Source organism: Crocodylus porosus, unplaced genomic scaffold (assembly GCF_001723895.1).
Source record: "Crocodylus porosus isolate Cpor-Errol unplaced genomic scaffold, CroPor_comp1, whole genome shotgun sequence".
Classification (NCBI taxonomy): Eukaryota; Metazoa; Chordata; order Crocodylia; family Crocodylidae; genus Crocodylus; species Crocodylus porosus.
In genome coordinates this window covers 14,362,794-14,384,711 of record NW_017728926.1, presented here as the reverse complement: position 1 = coordinate 14,384,711, position 21,918 = coordinate 14,362,794, and the positions used below count along the sequence as shown (strand labels likewise).

The following is a 21,918-nucleotide window of genomic DNA, read 5'->3' as shown; positions in this document are numbered from 1 at the left end:
AATATACTTATTGTTATCACTTTGGAGAGAATATTTAAATAAAAACATAGTTGTGCCGGAACAGCAGTAGAAAAAATGGGGCTGCTCTTAATTTGCATTGAAAGCGTAGGAAAAACTCTGTTAACTCAGTCACCACCATGATCGCTCTGAAGATTGCTTACAAAGCACTGCATTACTTACGTGTGCTTATTTTTAACTTCAAAGGCCGATATTCTAGGTATTAGTACTTAGTGCTAATTATTAGCCTACATTTAACTTTGGAGCTGTCATTGCTGTCACTTAATGACTTGGAGAGTTTCTTTTCTTCTTTTGTTTCCTCTTAGAACAAAAAATATGAGTCTTTCTGGAGGTCTTCTTTCAATGGCTTCTAGTTCTAGGCTACAAACTTAAGATGCAGGAGTATTTTCCTTCAATATTTTTGCTAAAGCATTGAAGCTCCTTCTCCATTTTCCTTTAGTCTTAATGGCATCTTGCATACTAAGTGTAATATTCCTTTATTTGCAGAAATGTGATTTTTGTTTGCATTTTTTATTATGTTTTTAGCTTCAGTAAAAGAATAGTTTTTTTTTTTATGTTATTCTTTTTTACCATTGTTGACTGTAAGAAGTGCATAGCGTAATAATTTGAGATTATTATGAATCGTTCCATTATCGAGGCAGTTTCAAAGGTATTGAAGAAAAAGCATACGATAATTGTATGTGTACATTACATGACTTATTTTTATATTCAGAGTAATAATCTCTTTTTCCCCCTGATTAGCAAAAAGAGGTTGGTTGCTTCTCATCCGTTGGTCTCCAGACTTTGTCTTCAGAAATGACCAATCAGAACACTGGTAATATTTTCAGTTTTAAACTGTTATGAATGCACAAACAGACTCTGTTATTCCAAATGCATATTAGCTAATAGCAATTAAAATATCAAAACTGGGCACTTTAAAATGATTCTCTTAAATCTATACATTTAAACTTTTACCTTGCAAAATGCTTCATACTGGTACAAAGTCAGTGTGGGATCTAAATCATGCTTAGGTCCATGCAGATAGAGCAGATTATACTAAATATGTTTTCTAATTTTGTGCCAGTTGGTCATATCCATTGTATTTTAAACTATACATACTACTGTATTGGCATCCAAACCTTTATCCAAAATACAAATTAGAAATGTCAGTTTAAACTGTTCTTATTTCTCATTCGGAGAAAATTCATTTTTGATTTTTGTGTTATCTTAAGCTGCGGATCCAGACGCTCCAGTATTTGAGATGCTGTATGAGAGAAACCCAGCCCGCAGCAATTTTGAGAGACGCCTGGAAGTCAGTACCAGACCTCTAAATATTATTTACAATCCACAAGCCATTAAGAAAGTAGCTGATTTCTTCTACAAGGGAAGGGTTCATACCTCAGGTTAACCTTTTTTGTTTTTTTCATGTGTTTATTTTTCCAAGTTTGATTCCTTCCCCCACCTCCATTCCCTCTTACTTAAAGCACTGCAAAACAGCAAGAGGAGGATATTGTGCGGGTTCTCTTTGATTTCTAAAGTGAGAAAGAGCATGCTTTCAGGACATTTCCCCACTCCACTTTTTAATTTGCTGTGCTGATAGAAGCCATGTTATTACAAGATTGTGTCCCTTTTCTTGGGTCTATCGGTGCCATTTCTGGATTGATCAGAAAAAGTCTGTCCCTCTTCTTAAAGCTGTTTGAAATAATGTGTCACTGTGAAATGAACACGTTGCTTCCATTATCTGCAAATCCTTGTTTGCCCTGGTGGTTTGGGACCCAAGTATGTCACTGTGTGTAAGCTGCTGTTACATACGCCCTTATTGCTGGATGTTTGAGAGGAGGAAATGTGAGAATAAGAATCATTTGGGGTTTCCTAATGCTATGCCTTTTTTTTTTTTTTTGGCTTGAGTCTGGCATTTTCAGTAGTGTCTTGATAAGCTCAAATACCAGTGATGCATAATATAAAAATTAATTTTCCCTTCCTTTCACAAAATCGCAATATCCCTTAAATGACATTGCTAAACAACAAAAAGACTTTTTGGCTGCCTTTTGGTACCTCCCATGAGTTGTTAAGAACATTTAGTCAGAATTTCCTCTGGAAATTAAAGTTGAAAGAAGCATGACAGACAATGAACGGAAAACGTTTTAGAAAATACTTTGTTGACTTTAGAAGCTGTTTCTGGCAACTCATTCACAGTACTTCTAATATTTAGTTCTGTTTGTTGAAGTGAGTCACTCCAGTGATAGATGCAGTAATTGGGTATCTATTGTATCATTGTTTCCTGGCTTTTATTTTACTACATAAACAGTTAAAACTTTCCATATCTTAAGATTTTCAAGTGTTGTTAATATTTTATAAATCAACATAGATATTCTCCCTGTTTTTTCACCAGTAGTGAACAAAATTACACCTAGTCAGATTTTTTTTTTTTTTTTTTTAACTTTCATACAGGTTTTGGATATCAGTCTGAACTAGAGGCGAGAGTGGCAGAAGCTGCTAGAAGACAATACAACAAACTGAAAATGCAGACAAAAGCTGAAATTAGACAAACTATTGACCGTTTGCTAGTGGGGGAATTCATTGTAAGTTTTTCCCAGAAATGCACTGAATCTCATTTCTTTGCCTTGTATTTTAGTTTCTTTGCCTTGTAATTTAAGCTCTGCAAGTGGATACAGAGAGAATAAAGTTCCCAATTATTTTGCATTGTTCTTGCAGTGAATAAATCCAGTTCTTTAGCACAAAAAATGTTAGTGCTGATGAATGAGAGAATAGTCTATGAAAGTGAGATTTTAATTTCTCAGGGTACTGTATGAAATTAGTTTAAAGTTTGCTGTCTGAGTTACTGTTACTCTGTTTGCTCTTACAGTTGTTCTTTCTTGAACTTGAAGCATAGCTCATAGTACTCATATCAACAATGTGTGTCAGTGTTAATCCCTTGCTTTCATAAATAACTATTTTAATAAGCAAGAGAAATTTTCATACATTTTTTCTTTTCAAGAAAAACGTTTGTGCTCCAATAGTTTTTGGTAAAACAGTGTCAAGTGTATATGTTTACCCAGGTAACCTAGAATTGACAAAGGTTTGCTATTTGGGTGGGGGGCAGGGTGGGACACCCTTAAATGAATGGCTCTGAAAGAACTGGGTTTTGAATTCATTTTGTGACTGGAAGAAAAATATTCCTGATGTGACGTTCCCCTTTCTGTTCTACTTCCAGGAAAACAGCAAGTGTTGGTCAGTGTGCCTTGACATTTCTGCTCCGCAAGTCATCTTCCCTGATGATTTTAAATTTGTGGATCCAGTCTTAGTTGTAGTGGATCTAGGAAGAATATTACTTACCAATTCCCAAGGTATAGTTTGGAACTAAAAATCCTCTGTGTATGGATCATGTGAAAACTTGTTTTCCCTAGTGTAGCATTTTTGTCTTTGCCTCAATGCAAACATTTTTATTACAAACACATTTATTGTGACTTGGAGGAAAAAAGTGTCTTTTTTAAAAGAATGGTTTTAACTCTGCAGGATCTATTATGATTTCCATTTTATATATATAATATGTGTCTGGCAAATCTACTTTGTTTAGGAATATTTTGTCATGGAGATTTTAGGACTTTTCTGGAACAGCTGTCAGAGGAAGCGCACGTTTGTTGATAGTGTCTAAAGTATGAAGTCCTGCATAGGCTTAGGGCTAGACTGGTGAAAACAGAAGAAAATACTAATTTTATTTTCCATCAAAAAATCATTCTTTTTATGGCACACCTTTCAGCTATGCCAGAAGAAGTGTATACAGTCTGAAAAGGAAACTTATTTAACTCAAATTCACTTATAAACTGTTTTTCAACTACAGTATATTTAAAAGTTAAATTTCTCTATTTGGTACCCATTTTCTAAAAATAGTGCAGCTGTAACCTTTAGATAAACCAAGTTTTAAATTGTAGGAGCCTGCTAAACTCTGCAGTCTGAATTCTTCCACCCTGTAAGTCAACAGGAATTTTGCCATGGGCTCTAGTATGGCTACGATTTCACCCTTGTTATCCTTAGAAATTCATAGGTAGAGCTGAGCAAACTCTGAGTATGCTGTTGGAGCAGCATCCATTGGGCCTCCTAGTCAAGCTTAAAGAAGAATTTTATCTTTTAATTGGCTGGCTCCTTTTTTTTTATTCTCCTCTTCCATACCCAAAGGTAGAAATAGCAGAATTAGGACTTCATTGTCAATAAGAGAGAAGTAACTTTGACTAGATGTAAAATAACTGCATAGGAGGGCATCAAAACTGATTTATTATTATTTGACTTTATAGTGAAGAGCTTTGGATTGGGACCAAAATTCTTTTAAATATACCATGTAGAAACATGAACATTTTTTTCCTCTAAGCACGTTTGGTGATGGCGTACTGTTAACACAAGCGCATCTCTTTTAATCGGTAGACTTTTCAGTATATTACTTCATATGCAATAAATGTCATTACTTCTATTGTTGCTTTATTGAAATTTTATTAATGGTAAAAGACTGCTACTGTATCATTTCTGTACTGGGTAGTTTCTTTCATTTTGTTTATAAATTATGATTTTAAATAAAGGTAATGTTTTAGAAGAGTCCAAAAGTAAAGGACATAGTATGTTCATAAGTCCCTTCTTCATCCACAGATGACTCTAAGACGGGTGGAGATGGTTTCTCATCAGAGGCTAATGAGCTGAGTGATGATGAATATAAAACACCTCTTGCAACTCCTCCCAGTACTCCACCACTTAAAGAGAACGCAGACAGTAAAATCAAAACATCTGAATATACTGGAGTAGAAATCAATGAAGAGCAATTACAGGCACATTTAATGAGTAAAAAAATGTATGAGAGATATACATTATCATTTATGGATCTTCAGATCATGGTTGGACAAGTGAAAGACAACTGGAAGCATGTTCAGGATAGCGATGTGGGTCCAACTCATGTGGTTGAAAAATTTAATGTTCATTTGCAGTTGGAACGCAGGTTAATATACACATCTGATCCAAAATATCCAGGAGCTGTCCTTTCTGGGAATTTACCGGACTTGAAGATACACATCAATGAGGATAAAATATCAGCTCTGAAGAACTGTTTTACAAGGTTGAGTACATCTGAAAATAAATCTACAGACATTTTGCATTTAGGCAAAGACAAGATTTTTACAGAAGTAGACCATGGTGGAAGCTTGCATGATTCTGTAATGAATTTAACCCAGAGTGTTGTGACTCTGGAACAGCATACTAGGGAGGTTCTTGTAGAGTCGCAACTTCTTCTAGCTGAATTTAAAGTTAACTGTATGCAGCTCGGTGTAGAAAGTAATGGGCGCTACATCTCTGTACTCAAGGTTTTTGGCACTAATGCCCATTTTGTGAAGAGGCCTTATGATGCAGAAGTATCTCTAACTGTCCATGGTTTGCTACTGGTCGACACTATGCAGACTTATGGCTCTGATTTTGATCTTTTAATGGCTTCTCACAAGAATCTTAGTTTTGATGTACCAACAGGAAGCCTTCGAGATAGCAGAGCACAGTCTCCCACTTGTGGACCATATGAGGCCCATCCAGTTGATATGGCTACTTTGACAGAAAAATGTGCTGCAGTCTCAAATATTTCATCTGCTAATAACTCAGAAAATCAGGAATCTTTGATTAAACTGGAATACCAGTTTGTGAGTGCAGAATGCCCATCCATGAATTTAGACAGCACACTTCAAGTAATGTCTGTGCAGGTGAACAACCTGGACATCATCCTTAACCCAGAGACTATTGTTGAACTTATTGGGTTTCTCCAGAAATCTTTCCCAAAGGAGAAGGAAGATTCTAGTCCTCAACCTTTAATGACTGACTTAGAAAAAACTTTCAGGGAGCAGGAAGCTTATCAGTCTACTTATGTACAGAATACAGAAGTAACAGTGGACATCCATTGGCTAAATATACTTCTCCTTAGGACAGTCAGGATGACAAATGGTGAAAAATATGGCAGAAAAATTGCAACAGCAAGTATTGGTGGCACCAAAGTGAATGTATCTATGTGTAGCAGGTTAGATGTAAATGGCTCTCTTGGCTGCTTGCACCTGATGGATCTGACACAAGATACCATGAAGAACCAGTATGTTGTTAGTATAGGGAATACAATAAGGTATGAAAATCTTATCAGTGGCATTGGCTACTTTGAATCTGTATTTCTTGGGCTTGATGGTAGGAGCCTCCCAGATGCTTTAAGTTTCACTTTCACAGAACAGTCGAAAGAAGAATGCTCCCTTAACCTCAAAATGGCTTCGTTACATTACAACCACTCAGCCAAATTTTTGAAAGAACTAACTCTGTCTATGGATGAGTTGGAAGAGAATTTCCGCAGCATGCTGAAGAGCGCAGCCACAAAAGTGACCACTGTCTTGGCGACTAAAACTGCCGAGTATAGTGAAATGGTCTCTTTGTTCGACACAACCCCACGGTCAAGAGAACACGTCAATTTGGAAGATAATGAAGGAGATGAATTTGGATCATCCTCTCTCAAAACTGATACTATCAAACTTATTTTAAATATAAACATAGAGTCACCCATTGTATCAATACCTCGCAAACCAGGTAGCCCTGAACTCCTTGTAGGACACTTAGGACAAATATCCATTCAGAACTTTGTACCTGGAGAAGATGAATCTACAAATGACAGGTTGCAAGTTGAAATTAAAGACATTAAACTATATTCTTTAAATAGCAGTCAGTTTATGAATAAGAAAGAAGCTACGTGTGAGATGACGCATGGCCTGCACCCTTCTTCTGGTCCTGGCAGCGTTGGCAGTCAGGAAGAATCCCATTTTACTCGTCATGATTTTTTTGAGTCTTTACACAAAGGACATGGTAAGTAAATGAAAGGGCTCTACTGCCTTTATTTTGACTAGGAAAATATTAAAGTATGTGTGTTGGATAACTGCCTATTTAAAAGGGAGTTCCCTCATGAAATGTACTGGTGAACTTAGTTACTATGGCTGCTTACAGACATTAAGAAAACCAACCAAACAAAAAACAGCTCTTTAAACTTCTTTTAAATGTCTGTAAGTAACCTTAGTGGACAGCGGACCGATTTTTTGTTTGTTTTTTGTTTTTGTTTTTGTTTTTATAAATCTCAATTGTACTCTCTCTATCGGAAAACAGATTGCATGATTACTAAATCATGGTTAGAACTACTATTTTCTAAAAGCTCTTCTGTGCAACTAGGAGATTCGTTATTAGATCAGCAAAAGCAGGGATATATCGTTGTTTAGTCTGTACTGTACTTATTCAATCCCATGATAAAAGATGCATAATTAACCTGCAGGCTGAACTGGGTATCCCAGAGCAATGTAATTCTTTGTCTTTTATTTTCGTTTAACCTTTGTTTCATTATGATGCATTTAGTTTTTCATCCCCTGGATGCCGGGGATAAAAACGCATGTGAATCTCTTCTTTTTAAACAGCTTTTCACATTCTGAACAACACCACGATCCAGTTTAAATTGGAAAAGATCCCACTGGAGAGAGATTTAGACTTAACATTCCCTTTAAGTAACGAAGACTTTGAAATATCGAGTATTATGAGGATTGAGGGGAAATTTGTCAACCCTCTTCAGGTAAAGTATGCTCATATTTATAAGTGTTCAGTATCAATATAGATTATTTTTCCTGTAAATCAAGGGGTTTTGGTTTCTGTTGTTTTTGTTTTGTTTTTCGATTTAAAATTTTCTCTCTCTCAAGGTGCAGGCAGTCATCACCAAAGATTGGGTGGATTGGCAGGGCTTTTCAAATGGTGGCTCACGAGTCTCAGGAGCCCCCCAAGCTACAGCTGGAATCTCTGCTTTTCCCCCTTCCTTCTAGCTCCTGCTGCCCACCCCTACCCCAAAGGGCAGAGTGGGCAGAGAGCCTGCAGATGAGGAAACGTGGCGGGACCTGGGAATCCCATGTGGCACTAAGACACTGGTGCAGCATGGTAGAGGTTTGCCTGTGGTGCAGCAGAGGGGACCTGCTTGGTAGGGGCGTGGTAACAGTGCAGTTGGCATGGAGAGGGCGCTGCTACCACACAGTTTGGTGCTGGAAGCTTGCGTCCTGCGTGTCACACAGTTGGGCACTCGTGGTGCCTGGCCACTAGGAAGTTGGACAGCCCTGGTTTAGGAGACTGCAAAATGGCATCCAGACATTTTATCTACAGATCACTCATTCCCTGGACAATGGTTCTTAAAACTCATCTTATCTTAAAGCATTTTGGCGACTTGCATGAAATGAGTTGCTGCATCCATATTGCTACTGTTGTCCTAATTGGCATGCTTGTTTGCCATCTCAGCAAAGGCCAGGAATAGAATTAGAGTAGCAAGTAGGAAGCTGGCACTCCTTTCTTCTGAGGAAATGCTTTGTCTAGGTCTAAGTATTACAGATAGTGTTCCACTCTCAGTGCCCAGGTTGAATATATTCCCAAGATCAGTGCTGCCAATTAGTTAAAATAAGAAACAAAACCACTTCCTACAGAACAGTAACATTTCAAAGGTTTTTTTTTCCTGTAATTAAACTTAAATTTTTCAGTCAAGGTTAATTTTATCTCCTTTGTGGGATACTGACCCCTGATTTATATCTGGGAGCTCAACAGCACAAGCTTTGTGCTGCCGGAGGTGTTGAAATCTGAACGGGGTGGAGCGGTTCAATTTACGTGCTGGCCCTTTGTTGGAGGGTTCTCGCCTATTGGGGTTATTCTTGGATTATTCTGAACTAGAATTAACATTGACTAATTAATCTGCTTTAATATTCACATACTATTTTATTTTGGATTCACGTTTACATGTATAAAAGCTTGATTTCTGGGGTTTAGCGTACTAAATATAGTGGCCTTTGAAGTTTGTGAAAATATGCAGTAGGGTGTTTATATACTTAGTGAGCTTGGAAAACATTAGTAGATACAGCTACAGTTATGACTGTTTGTTTTTAAACGCAGGTGGTGTTAGCAAAACATGTCTACGAGCAAGTTTTGCAAACTCTTGACCATTTAATTTACAATGAAGATTTGAACATATTTCCATCCATTTCTGCATCTTCAGCCTGCCCCACTTCTCCTTCCTCATCGCTTCACAGCATAGGCCCAGAATTCTCAAGTGAACGGAAAGAAAATGGACTGTTCGGCCAATCCGGCTTTTCCCCTGTTCCAAACAAATCGATGCCAGTCAGGGAAGCAAAATCTTTTACCCAGATTCAAGCAAATTTCCGTATCTCAGAACTCCAGGTTCAGTTAAGTGGAGATCTTACACTTGGAGCACAAGGTCTGGTCAGCTTAAAATTTCAGGATTTTGATGTAGAATTCACAAAGGATCATCCTCAGACTTTATCCATTCAGATTGCCTTGCGTTCTTTGCTGATGGAAGATCTGTTGGAAAAAAATCCGGACTCCATGTACAAGAAGCTCATGGTTTCCCGGGGAGCACCTAAACCGTCTAGCTTGGCGCACAAGGAATATCTTTCCCAGTCATGCCCTTCTGTATCCAACGTGGAATATCCTGACATGCCACGTTCACTTCCTTCCCACATGGAAGAAGCACCCAATGTCTTTCAGTCATACCAAAGACCAATGTGTGCCCCACGTAGGAAGCAAAAAGAAGACACTGATTCTGAATATCCTTTGACTCCACCTCCCTCTCCAACATCCAGCAAGTCCAAGATGCCATGTGGAAAAAGTAACTTTGATGATTCATTAGTTCATATTAACATATTCCTAGTAGATAAGAAACATCCTGAGTTTTCGTCGCGCTATAACAAAATTAACCGAAGCGTGGATGTTGACTTCAACTGTTTAGATGTTTTAATAACTCTGCAAACCTGGGTGGTAATACTTGATTTCTTTGGGATTGGTTCCACTGCCGACAACCATGCTATGAAGGTGTACCCAGAGGATGTTCAGCAGACTGTTAAGTCAGAGACAAATATTTTGTCAACTACTGAAGTCCAGGATCCTGTTAACACTAAGTTGGATCTTAAGGTATATCAGAACTACCAAAGGTTGATTTTCTTCATAAAAGTTTTGACTTATACAAATTCCAAGTATTTTTAGTAGAGAGCATGCAAATGTATCCTGTATAATATACAAAAAGGAAAAAAAAAGGTAAATCCCAATCATAGATTTTGGAAGGCAGATGCGTGTTGTCTACAAAATAGTGAACAAATAATGACTTCTAGGGTTTGGTTTTGTTTTTTAATGAATTTTGGGTAAGGGAAAAACTGATTCTGTTTTGGAGGACTCCTGTTTATCTATCCCACATTGTGAGTGTTAGGTGAACAGCTAGAGCCCCCACTACATTCTACCTTTTCCAACCATTAGGATACATTTTGAGGAGGCTTGACACACACTGCTAAAGTTAGTTTGCTCATAAATGCTGCAGCCATCCCTGACCCCTTGTGCTTGACATATTCTGATAATCCCTAAATAGAAGCATCCCCTTGGATTAGACTCAGAGAAGCATGATGATGTTTGAATGGGGGTAAGGATGGCGAGGGCCCCATTGTTTCATCAGATTCCATGTAGGGCACATGTTTTGGAGACCCTTGAAAAGGCCTTCTAAAGCTGATGGGTTATTGTTTCATTTACAGTTCTTGGGCTCCTAGGACTAGTATGTGGCTGATTCAGTATCCTGAAGTCTGCAAATTATTGAGACTGCTCAGCAGGTTCTTAAGTCTTGCAGACCGTGGGGGTTGGGAGACCTCTACTGGGTTTCCGAAGACTAGTCCGGGAGTTGTTGCCCTCATCTAGATGCATTTTGTGTTGGTGCCCAGGCAGCATTAAAACTGGAATTTTGTTATGCTAAACTCTGAACAAAAGCGTAAATGAACATAATCCTCGCCTCAGATCTTGCAGTCTTTCTGGCAGCACAAACCATAAGAGTGCAAAGACAGGGGTGAGAGAGACAGATGGGTTGTTGTTACTGGCAGAACAGACAATGCAGTTGAAGACTAGCAGATGTGTAAAGAGGAACTGAGTTATGAAGGACTTACTGAGAAGGAGGATAAAAACTTGTTTTACTGGAGAAAGGGGAGGTGCTGAAGGCTTCAAAAAAGGCCTGAAATCAGAGGCTGGTGAGGACGGCAGTTTGTGCGGAGGTTGGGGTGGGGATCATATTGGGGTTGAAGGCATAACTTTCATTAGAATTTAGGCTTTGTTTTCAGTAACAGCTACAGGAAAGGGCTTTATCTTTGTCATCTTTTTGCTTCCTGTGCCCTAAGCCAGTTCAGAAGATATGGCTCAGGGTTCCAGTTTAGCAGTCTTGCGGCATAGTATCAAACTTTGTTTTTGTTTTCTTTTTTGTCTTTATTTGCTTGACTAGGTTCATTCCCTATCTTTAGTGCTGAACAAGACAACCAGTGAGCTGGCGAAAGCTAATGTGTCAAAACTTGTCACTTACTTGGAACTGATTGGTGAGTATGATGAATGATTAACAGAAAAAACGCATGCATTTTATAACGAGAATTGGGATTGGGAGTTTGAAGTCGCTTCGTTGGGAGCTTGTTTGACACCGCAGAACTTTTTTCCCCTTAATTTATTTAAACCAATAGCTTAACTGCTATCAATTTAAATATTGCATCACTTCTTCTCAGTATTTCCACCTCCACCCCTGCGAAAGGCTTTTCTCATGTCAAGCAGGGAAATAAGAGTGCTCTCCGAAGTGGAAACTGCCTTTAATTTAAGATCTCCTTTAAGTCTGGAGAAATGGCAATTAAGTGATCTCTTAAATATATTCTTGCTGTAATGCTGAAAGAACTCTGTCCAAGATTATCAAAATTATGAAAATATGATGATTAAATTACGTATACAAACCTTGTATTTGGCTACATAATGTATTGTCCAGGTTAATACAACTTTGTTACACATAGGAGTGATGTGCTTTCATTTTTGGAACACGAGTTTTTGTGCATACTCATCTGGCCCTGTCAGTAGTGTAGGGAAGATGGGCCTGCAAAGCACTTGCCATCTACCATTAGTTCTCATCTACCTTTTACTTTGCAGATGGAGATTTGTCTGTTCATGGAAGCATTGGAAGCCTCTCCTTAAGTGATCTTACGTCTCATGGAGAATTTTATAGGGAACGTTTCACTACAAGTGGTGAAGAGGCACTTATTTTTCAAATTTACAAGTATGTAACAGAACATTTTCTTTCTCCAGTGTGTAGTGGATTATTAAAATGTAACACCAACAGATTTAAAATTCAGGTTACAAAGTGTTCAGCTGGGGAGGGTTGTGATTTAACGGCTAACTACTCTGTCTTTTATAAACTATCTTTAAGGGTTGAACATTGGTCATGTTAATTGATTTGGGTTCGTGTCACCATACAGGCTATTGGCAGAGAGTGCCTGTTTTTTGTTTTTTTTTGTTGTAAAGTTGCATGTGGTTAAGTTTGGTTGGGGGAAAAAGTTTGACCCTTTCTAAGTAACAACATTTGTTTTTAAACTGGAAGTGCTGTGCAACATAGTGTTTCTACTGGTCCCACATAAATATTGGTGTTTTGTTCAGTGTGAATACCATCTTCTGTGTTCAGCTCGTTAATGAGAGACTAAGGAAAAAACAACAAATTAAAAAACCTTCAGGTAACATTGGAAGATTCTTTCAAAACGGCAGAACTGCAGTCAAATTTGGGGTTGAATGTTCTTTTCTTATGATCTAACACCTGAGAATTGTACAGTGCTTGATATACAAAATCTGCCACTATTCTGAGATCTGTAGTCCCATAGGCATGACCTACGACAGCAGAATCCAACCTTTTTGGCACATGTGCTGCAGAGTAGCTTGGCACGGTCCCTAAGTGTGGCTTTGATCCCCTTCTCCTGCCCAGTCAGCTGTTCTGCTTTGTTCCCTGCCCTATATACTGTGTACCAGGCAGAGGCTGCCTGTGTCGCTTGTGGCACCAGGCTGGCCACCCCTGACCTACGGATTAAGATGGAGTGGCAATCTAAAATCAATAGTATTTAAAAATGTTGGAGTAATTTTGGATTTGATTAGAATGTACCCTTTCAAATTGTGCTCAAAATTTAGGTTTTAAGTATTCAAATATAAGGTACTGTTATAGCTGTTGTATCTTGCACTGTTTTTTGTAAAAGAATTTTGCAAATGTTGCTCCAGCTGGGCATTCATTTTAGTAAGTGTAGGACTTTTATTAAATGTTTGTAATTTTCCAAATGTGTTTTCTCACAGATATGGTCGACCTGACCCTTTGCTACAAAGAGACTGTGATATTCGAATCAGCCTACGGATGGCATCAGTTCAGTATGTGCACACTCAGCGCTTTCAAGCAGAGGTGGTCTCTTTCATCCAACATTTCACTCAACTTCAGGATGTCCTAGGTCGCCAGAGAGCAGCAATTGAAGGACAGACAGTATGGTTTGGTTTTTTTATTTTTTTCCCCCGTTGTTGTTTACTAATACAGTAGTGAGAGAATCCCGGCTGTTGAAATATGCCATGAATTTTTTCTTACTGTTTCAGATCACAGTAACATTAGCAGTATTATGTCTTAGTGAGATCTGGGGCATTCAGTGTTGCAGCAGCTGAATTGTATTGCTAGCTTACTAGATCTTACAAGACCCATTTTTTCTTAATTTATGGTTTTTCCTGGATATTGCTTTTAAACAGGCATGTGCATAGGTGATGCATAGGGAAGACACGGGGTGGGGGGGAGGAGCATGTGCCTCCTTTGAGAGCACTGGTGCCCCCCTGACAGCGAGCGCTCTGGCTGGTAGGGGGGCGTGGAGAGTGCTTGCGCCCCCCTGAAATTGGCTTTGCTGGCGGCATGGCAGCAAACATGCTTGGGCCACTGGGAAGCCCCTTGGTTGTGCCCCGACTCAGGAGGCACCAGTTGTTCAATGGCATGTGTAAATGGCTGTTGGAATTGCTCAATACCAGTCCTGTGATATGGTGGCATATAATCTTTTTGCAGTTTTGCAGTGGCGTCTTACTGTGTCCTGGTTTGTTATCAACAATTGCATCCTTATTGCAGTATATAAGGGAACCGGTGGAGGTTCTAGCAGTATTGTCACCTTACTTTTCCCAGCTAAACAGTAAGAAAAAAAGTTCAGTATCGGATCAGTTTCTCACTCCTCCTTTTCTAGGAACTTATAAATAATTATAAGTAAATTTTGTAGGGAATGGACATGTTAGTGTAATAGGTCCCATTTGTATCCATTGTATGCCCTCTTAAATTATTCTCACTCAGATCTTGATAGTTTACTGAATCGGGATCTGTTTGGAGTCCTCTAGCTCCTCATTTGTAGTAGGATACAACGTATCAGAAAAATGTATCATAACTGTTAAGTTGCCACATGGCAGAGGAGAGCAGGCCATGTGAACCAGTGAGAGTAGGTGGGGGGGAGGGATGAAGAAATAGCCTAATTTTGTATTTTTCATACATCTTTTCTTATGCTTTTAAATATTAGTGACCCTATCGGTTGTGGCAAAGTTGGCAGGGTTCAAAGGTAAAAGGGAATGTTTTGGATTTTTTATATCCTGCTAATATTTGAAGATGCATATCTTTCTAATTTTAATTTTCCGTTTAGTTTTAATCTCTCAGAACTATGGCCCTGTCCCTAAAATTTGTACAAGTACAAGGTTTGTGTAGGGAGAATCAAACACATGGGAGCTCCTTTTATAGTTCACCAGTATATCTCCCTGGTGAACCAGAAAAGGATTGGTGATATTGAGAGAGACGCCCCAAATTTGAGCCCTGTAAGATGTAGCTCTATTATAATTAGGTGGCCATCAGAATGACGGTATTGGAAATGTTGGGGTTTTTTAATATAAATGATTTAATATATTTGAGGGGTGTATGTTGCAAAAGATATCCGATTCACCCAAAGAACCTTGTCTGCCTTAATATAGTTGATTCTTTTATGTATTATTTAATGACTTTTGTTTTATAAATGGTCACTTCTGTGTTTAAAAACACAAAGCTTTATAAGCTACCTGTTAGGAAATATCTTTGGTTGAAGGGAATTTATATTTTCTTCTTACATGTGCATAACTTCATTTGGCACTGACTAGACTTGCACTTACTCAGGAAGGGAGATTAGACTGCTAGGAGAGGCAGAGTGGGACCATACAATCCCTCATGTATTACTTGCCTTCTAATCCATGATATTCTAAGTGATCTGCCTTTTCCATAACTCAGTTACCAGTTCCCTTGTATAGCTGGAAACGTAAATGATTTCAGAAACTTAACTGTGAAGGTGGTGGGGAAAGGATGGAGAAGGGTAAGATACACCGAGCAGAAACTAATTAAAGAAGCCTTTTTTTTAAACTGCATTTATTTAAATAAATTGGAATATTCTTAAAATATATGTACATCTTGGGGTTTTTGTTGACAGAAGTCAGTTGTTTCCATAATGTATCTTTCTTTGAATTAGAGACTTCCTAGTCCTGAAGAAGGGTAATTGCACCTGAAATCTTGCTAGAAACTTTTTTCCACCTATTGATAGTAGTTGGTTTAATAGAAGATATCACATCTACCCAAAGAACCTTTCCTGTCCAGTATTAAAGAGATTCAGATTTTTGAGTAATAGGTTTTTGTGTACCTTCTTATTTGGCAATCTTATGCATTTTTTGTGTGTGGGGGTTATGGTTGTGGCACGACAGGGAAATATGTAACACATGGCTAATTTACTTTTTCTCTGGCCTCTGGAAGAAAGGGAGTTGATTATATCATTCTGTTAATCACGCTTTTATCTAGTTCTCAGAGTTTGCTCTGACAGCGAATGAGCTCAAATTACCTGGTTTTGAATGTAGATTAGTACTTCCGTACGCTGCACAGAATGCCTGATTCTGTCTGGAATTCTTAATCCTAGGTGGTTTACTAGGCTGATTTGCAGCAGAGAACTGAGAACTGAAGTCCTTTCTTTTATGTTTGCTGATCAAATAGCTGTTTTGTTTTAAATGTCAGACTAATCTGCTTTCACTAATAAGGGACTGATGAAAAGTGTTGTCAGCTGTAATGATTTACAGATGTGATTGTTTACATCCTTTCAATGTCTGTAAAGAATTCGTAAAAACTTAAGCTGAAAGCTAGATCTTCTTACAGTTCAGTTTTATTTTGGTGCACCATACAACTGTTAGTTATACTTCTTTTAGTTTGCTTGGAGGGCTACATTTTTTTTATGTTGACTTCCACACGATTTGCTGCTTGTTTCCTCAGGGTCTGTAACTTGCTGCCGCAATCCTTTATTTCCCAGCTAATCATCTGTGTCTGTGGAGCAGAAGCAAAAGTTCACCTTTTTTGCATGGTTATAAAATGTAACGTTTTTCAGATCTGGTTCTCTCCATGTAGGTTTTTATTTTACAATATGTAAAGTGGTTTATCAATAACATTGGCTAATAGATAAGCCAGTTTTTAATTTGTCTGTCTTTGAATGGATTTTTAAGAGTGTAAGTGTCCATTGCCAGGAGTAAGTTCTCTCAAATTAAGCATTAGATGTGTTTAAACAATGGCTTCATTAAAAGCAAGTTTACCTGACGGGAGATTACCAAAAAAACAAAAAAATACGTAAAATATTAAAGGACTAGTAAAAATCATTGCATCCTCCTAGGTTATTTGGTGACACCTTCAAATACATTTTAAACCAGATATTTATTTCTCTAGGTGAGAGATAAGGCACAGAGAGCTTCCCGAGTTGTTCTTGACATTGAAGCTGGGGCACCTGTCCTCCTTATCCCTGAAAGCTCCAAGTCGAACCATCTTATTGTGGCTAATCTAGGGAAGTTGAAGGTGAAGAACAAGTTTCTTTTTGCAGGTAGCCCAGGAACCTTCTCATTAAAAGACAAGGTAACAAAAGCTGCTTTGTGTGTTAGTTTTTTTTTTTTTAATTTAACGACTCTGTTTTGTTATGCACATATCAAAATGTTCTGCCTAAATGTTTAAAGAGTGTTGAAGTTTCAAAAACATTTCCTTTAGTTAGTCCATTATAGACTTTATTATAATGGACTTTAGGTGGTCCATTATAATATGCCCTTGAGCATGAAGTAGACAAAGAAGTGCTTGAATTTAGTGTGCTTTTCTTGTGAAGCTCTAAGTAAAGAACTTGAGATCTCTTCTTCCTCCTCCTGTTTCTCCTCCTTGTTTTAGATGTTTTCACCAACAATATTTTCCCTGTCCTTTTTACATTATTTTTAGTATCATCTTAGTTATTCTGCAGCCAATAAATTAATTCTATTGGTGTATTAAGGATATACAGAAAGTCCTTCCTGTAGGCAAAATCCTTTTGCGTGGCTACCAGTTGTGTTCCAGTACTGTCGTCAATAACTAACAACACGGAATCTGGTCCTACAGTTGGACAAAATTCCCATGTGACAGTAGAGGCAAGGTCTCCAAAGAAGCTAAAACATGTTTAATAAGACAGAAGCTAGGGAGCAAAAATTATTTGACTTCTTTTTTTCTTTTTTACTCTTCTCCCATAACAAAGATACAGGCAACCTCTTGCTTAAAACTGTTTCGTTTAGTGCTATTTCACGATAGCACCTGTTTCACTTTGATACTTGATTTCACTTGGCACTCACCGGTATTGGGCAGGGAGCATCAGCGGCTCACAGCTTCATTGCCCTCTTGCTTCATCAAAAACTTTCGTGCTCTGTGCTCTTTTGTGATTTTTTTTGTGTGTGTGTGATTGTGTCACTGTTTTGCTTCATTTTTTGAGTTGCATCACGAGTCAGAAACGTGCAACTGACTCTGAGCGTGCAAGTGCTGAGAAACTGCAAAAGTATAATGCTGGAGCTTAAATTGGATATCCTCAAGTGAATTGAAGCAGGGGGATGCCAGAATGAGGTCTGTAGAGCATTGAATTTGGCTGGGTCAGCTGTTAGGGCCATACTGAAAAATAAAGACAAATTTAAAGAATGTGGTAGAATTGTAACTGCTTTGAATGCTTTGAAACTGAGTAGGAGCAGGGATGTAATTATGTTAGAAATGGAGAGGCTGTTAAGTATGTGGAGTGAGGATACAACTCAACGCTGTCTGCCCTTGAGTATGCTGCTTATTCAGAAGAAGGCTAAGAGTCTGTATGATGATTTACAGAAAAATTTGCCTGAGGGCTTCCGAGCCTTTTTTGTTTTGTTTTTTTCAAATAATGAGTTGTTCAAAAGATTTAAGAGGCACAGCAACTTGCATAATTTCTATTCAGGGGGAGGCTGCTAGTGCAGCTTGCGGTTATAGAAATAAGCTTGTGGAAATTGAGGAGCGGGGTTATACACCTCAACAAGTCTTCAATGCTAATGAGACAGGCCTCTTCCGGAAGAGGATGCCTTCTAGGACCTACATTTCCAGGGAGGAGAAGTCGATGCCAGGCTTCATAGTGTCCAAGGATCGACTTACTTTATTGTTCGGTGGCTGCAGGGGATTTTAAATTTAAACTATTGCTTGTACACCACTCAGAAAACTCTGTGGCTCTCAAGGGGTATCTTAAAAGCAGTCTGCCAGTCCCGTGGAAGTCAAACAAGAAGGCCTGGGTGACGACGTCAATCTTTCAAACGCGGTTCAGGGACTATTTTTGTACTGCAGTTGAGAAATATTGTGCCGAGAACAATCTGCCCCACAAGGCACTTTTCATTTTAGACAATGCACCGGGGCATCCTGCCACACTTGATGATCTCCGTGATAAAGTAAAAGTTGGTTTCCTGCTCCCCAGTACCACCTCCATCATGTGGCTGATGGACCAGGATGTCATTGCTGCCTTTAAGGTTTATTACATAAGGAAAACATTTGCCCAGGCAGTCAGGGCTACAGAAGGAGAGGATGCTCTGACCCTAGAAGAATTTTGGAAGGGCTGTAATATCCGCAAGGCAATAGATAACATTTCAAGTGCCTGGGATGATGTTGTCTCCAAAACAAATGAATGGTGTCTGGCAAAAGCTTTGGGCAGACTGTGTCCTGGATTCCCAAGAGGTTGAGGAACCAGTGGTGACAATTCAGGACAATATCATTGAACTTAGAAGGAAAGTTGGATTTGATGAATTTGAACCTGGGGATATTCAGGAGTTGATTGATTCCAACAGAGAGGAATTGAGCAATGAGGACCTCATTCAAATAGAGCAGCAGAGAAGCCATGAAGAGGAAGAAGATGCCTAATGCTGTTTTGCTTAACACTCGGTTTTTCTGGAACCACTTAAGAGCGCTAAGCGGGGCTTCGCTGTAATGGGATTGAGGTGAATCAGTGCTGCTGTTGAGAGAGAGTGAGAAAATCTGTATGAAAAAGATACTAGAAAGCACCCAGTTCATTTGTGCCTCCAAAGTAGGTTCAGTGGAATTGAGTTACTTCTAGTGGAGAGGTAATATTTGGCAAGAGAACAAGAAAAAATCTGACCGGTTATATACCACAGTACTGAATTGCTTGTGACTGATTTTCAACTGATGTTGGAAGCTGTTATTTCACTTGGGCAGGGTCAGTGATTTGTAGCAAGCTGCAGTAGGCACCTTATTAATGCTATTAATCCGTTGTCCCCATTTACTTGCATCGCATTAGGGCTGAGATGCCAATAGGGTGTGTCAACTCCAAGGCAGTAATAGATTTTGAATAGCAAATCCTTTTTATGCTCAGTAATGTTTGCTGCATTTACAGGGTGAAATGGGATTTGCCAATTATTGCCTGGGTATTAAAGAGAAAAAACGTGAATATCAATTTTTCTCTCTCTCTCTCTACCTAAGAAATCACATGAGAAGACACTGGATAGTAGTAGATCATCATAATATTTTGGTTATTGAATTTAAATTCATGTTGTTTTCTTCCCACCTTCTGTATTTTTGTTTTCTGAGGATCTGATTTTGCAAGGCAAAGCATACAAGGATCCTATTTTATATGAGGTATTTCATGCATCTTTATAGAGGTGTTCATTAAAAAAAAAAACCCAAAAGCCTTGTGGAATTCATTATTCATTTATACATCATATTGTATCAAAAGATGTATTTAAATATTTTTAAGACTATGGTGCATTTGTTTAAAATGCATGGTCTTGCAGAATTCCATAAGGATTGGATTTGAGTTTATTTTGCTGTGTCTTGTTTGTTCTTCATATGCACCTGGAGAACACCACTTGCATTTCCTACATAAATGTGGAGATGTATGGGTGGGGCTATGGCTTTTTCTGCATGCATTTACTTTAACTCTTTCAACCTTAATTTTTATAATGAATACATTCACCTTATAATTGAGTTAGTGTGTTGTGAGTGTTTGGTGAATGCATTTTCCATACCAATATTTATCAGGAATGTTATAAAATGTTAATAGGAAAAGTCACTCTAAAAGTACCTTAAAATTGGAGCAATTTAGAATTCCTAATTTAAAGCTAATAGGATGGTTTAGGGCACACACACAAAGATACAGACTTTGCCTAATGGGTGGTGAAAGAGGGTGCCATTCTGTAACATCAGGAATAGAGTACCAGAATTAAAGAGAGCAAATTCCTCGAGTGATACTGCAGGAAGAGAGAAGGGTTCAAGAATAAAGAAGGAAATGGGGCTAAGACAAGACTTAATTAGTACAGGTAAATGTAGTAGAGGTAAACTGGGGGAGCAGAAACACAACATCACCATTTATGTTCAAGTACTCAGAGGGGGAAAATCCTTTAATCTTGATGTAACTTTTAGTTTGCTTTCACATTGCCAAAAATAAACCCCCCAAAACTAATGAATGAAACTACAAAACCTTTTTGTGTATGTTGGACAAGTCTGACAGCTACAAAAGGACCTACTAGTCTGACCTAAACAAAAAACCTTTTTGTGTAGTTTAATAGAAAAAATAGTTTAATAGAACAAACATTGTGTGGGTGAAATATATGTTTGTTTGGTTTTTTTCTGTCTTCGATGAACATGTGGAAGAAACAGGCTGATTCTAAGCACACAAGTGCACACACAAACATAGCTTTGTTATCCTTCTCCCCTGGTCCTCAAACATGCTATATACCCCCAGCAAACTTTAAAGCCAGCAAACTTACAGGGACAAGGAGATTTTCATTTCTGTATTATTTGTTTTGCTGGACTTCCAGTGGGTGGTTTATCTTATGTCAGAGGTGCCTGAAATGTATGAAAGGCATCCTGGTAATCATTTCTCTGTATCTAAATTATGATATTATAGCAATTGCTGTTCTTAGCTGTCCTGAACAGAAGAAGATTGAAAAGGAGTTATCTGGCCATTTTAAAATATACATAAAGCTGCAGTAATCATCATGCTGCGGTAGTGAGTAATGTCCTGCAAAATATCTAGGACTTAAATTGACCGTAAAATGTATGCAAATAGATATTGCCTAATTTCAGCCATAGTTCAATCAAGACCTCTAAAATGCAGCCCCTAATAATGAGCTCCATAATGAAATATGACTATTTTCAGAATAGGCTACTCAGTGTAGACCTTTCATCAGTAATTTTTCTACATTTATGATGTGTGCCTTGCCTTAAACAAAAAGGGATAATAAGCTGTTTTCAAAAACAGAAGAAGAACTCATATGCTTTTATGTGACATTGCGTTTTTGCAGATTTTTTTTTTTTTATATAAAAACTCTTGTTTAAATTGGTGAGTTCTGTTTATGGGTGGCAGTTGCATCACCACTTCAACCCTTGCACCTTTTACTGCATTGCTTCCTTAATAAGTAAGTTTATAATTGTATTTTAAATCTCTGCAGTTAACCATTGTTTTGTTTTCTTTTCTTTAGCAGGATTCTGCTCAATTTTCTTCACCTCTGGGAACCCCAAAGCATGGCATGAAGAAAGTTACAAGCACAGATGAACCCAGGGGTCTGCTAAACCTGACAGAAGGGCTATTCATGAAATCATCTTCTGGAACCAACATTACGAAGCTTAAAAATGAGCCTGTGCTAAATGCACTGAGTAAGCAGCAAGGACAAGAGCCCAAATCGCCTGTTGTACCAATCCCTGATAGCCCAGGTACATGCCAGAGA

General features: G+C 38.3%; 1 protein-coding gene across 9 annotated transcripts in view; it reads left to right on the top strand.

Annotated features, from left to right (window-relative positions):
- Positions 1-21,918, top strand: part of VPS13D (vacuolar protein sorting 13 homolog D) — a 183,906-nt gene that overhangs the window by 20,442 nt on the left and 141,546 nt on the right. For 6 of the 9 annotated variants that reach the window (XM_019541549.1, XM_019541551.1, XM_019541547.1 and 3 more), the window contains exons 15-26: positions 760-832; positions 1,230-1,400; positions 2,449-2,579; positions 3,212-3,344; positions 4,636-6,855; positions 7,452-7,603; positions 8,953-9,987; positions 11,327-11,417; positions 12,007-12,133; positions 13,189-13,369; positions 16,619-16,801; positions 21,673-21,904. In XM_019541549.1, the coding sequence (XP_019397094.1) occupies positions 760-832; positions 1,230-1,400; positions 2,449-2,579; positions 3,212-3,344; positions 4,636-6,855; positions 7,452-7,603; positions 8,953-9,987; positions 11,327-11,417; positions 12,007-12,133; positions 13,189-13,369; positions 16,619-16,801; positions 21,673-21,904 (4,729 nt within the window). The remainder of the gene's footprint in view (positions 1-759; positions 833-1,229; positions 1,401-2,448; positions 2,580-3,211; positions 3,345-4,635; positions 6,856-7,451; positions 7,604-8,952; positions 9,988-11,326; positions 11,418-12,006; positions 12,134-13,188; positions 13,370-16,618; positions 16,802-21,672; positions 21,905-21,918) is intronic. The other 3 variants (XM_019541552.1, XM_019541550.1, XM_019541548.1) reach the window with 1 other exon arrangement.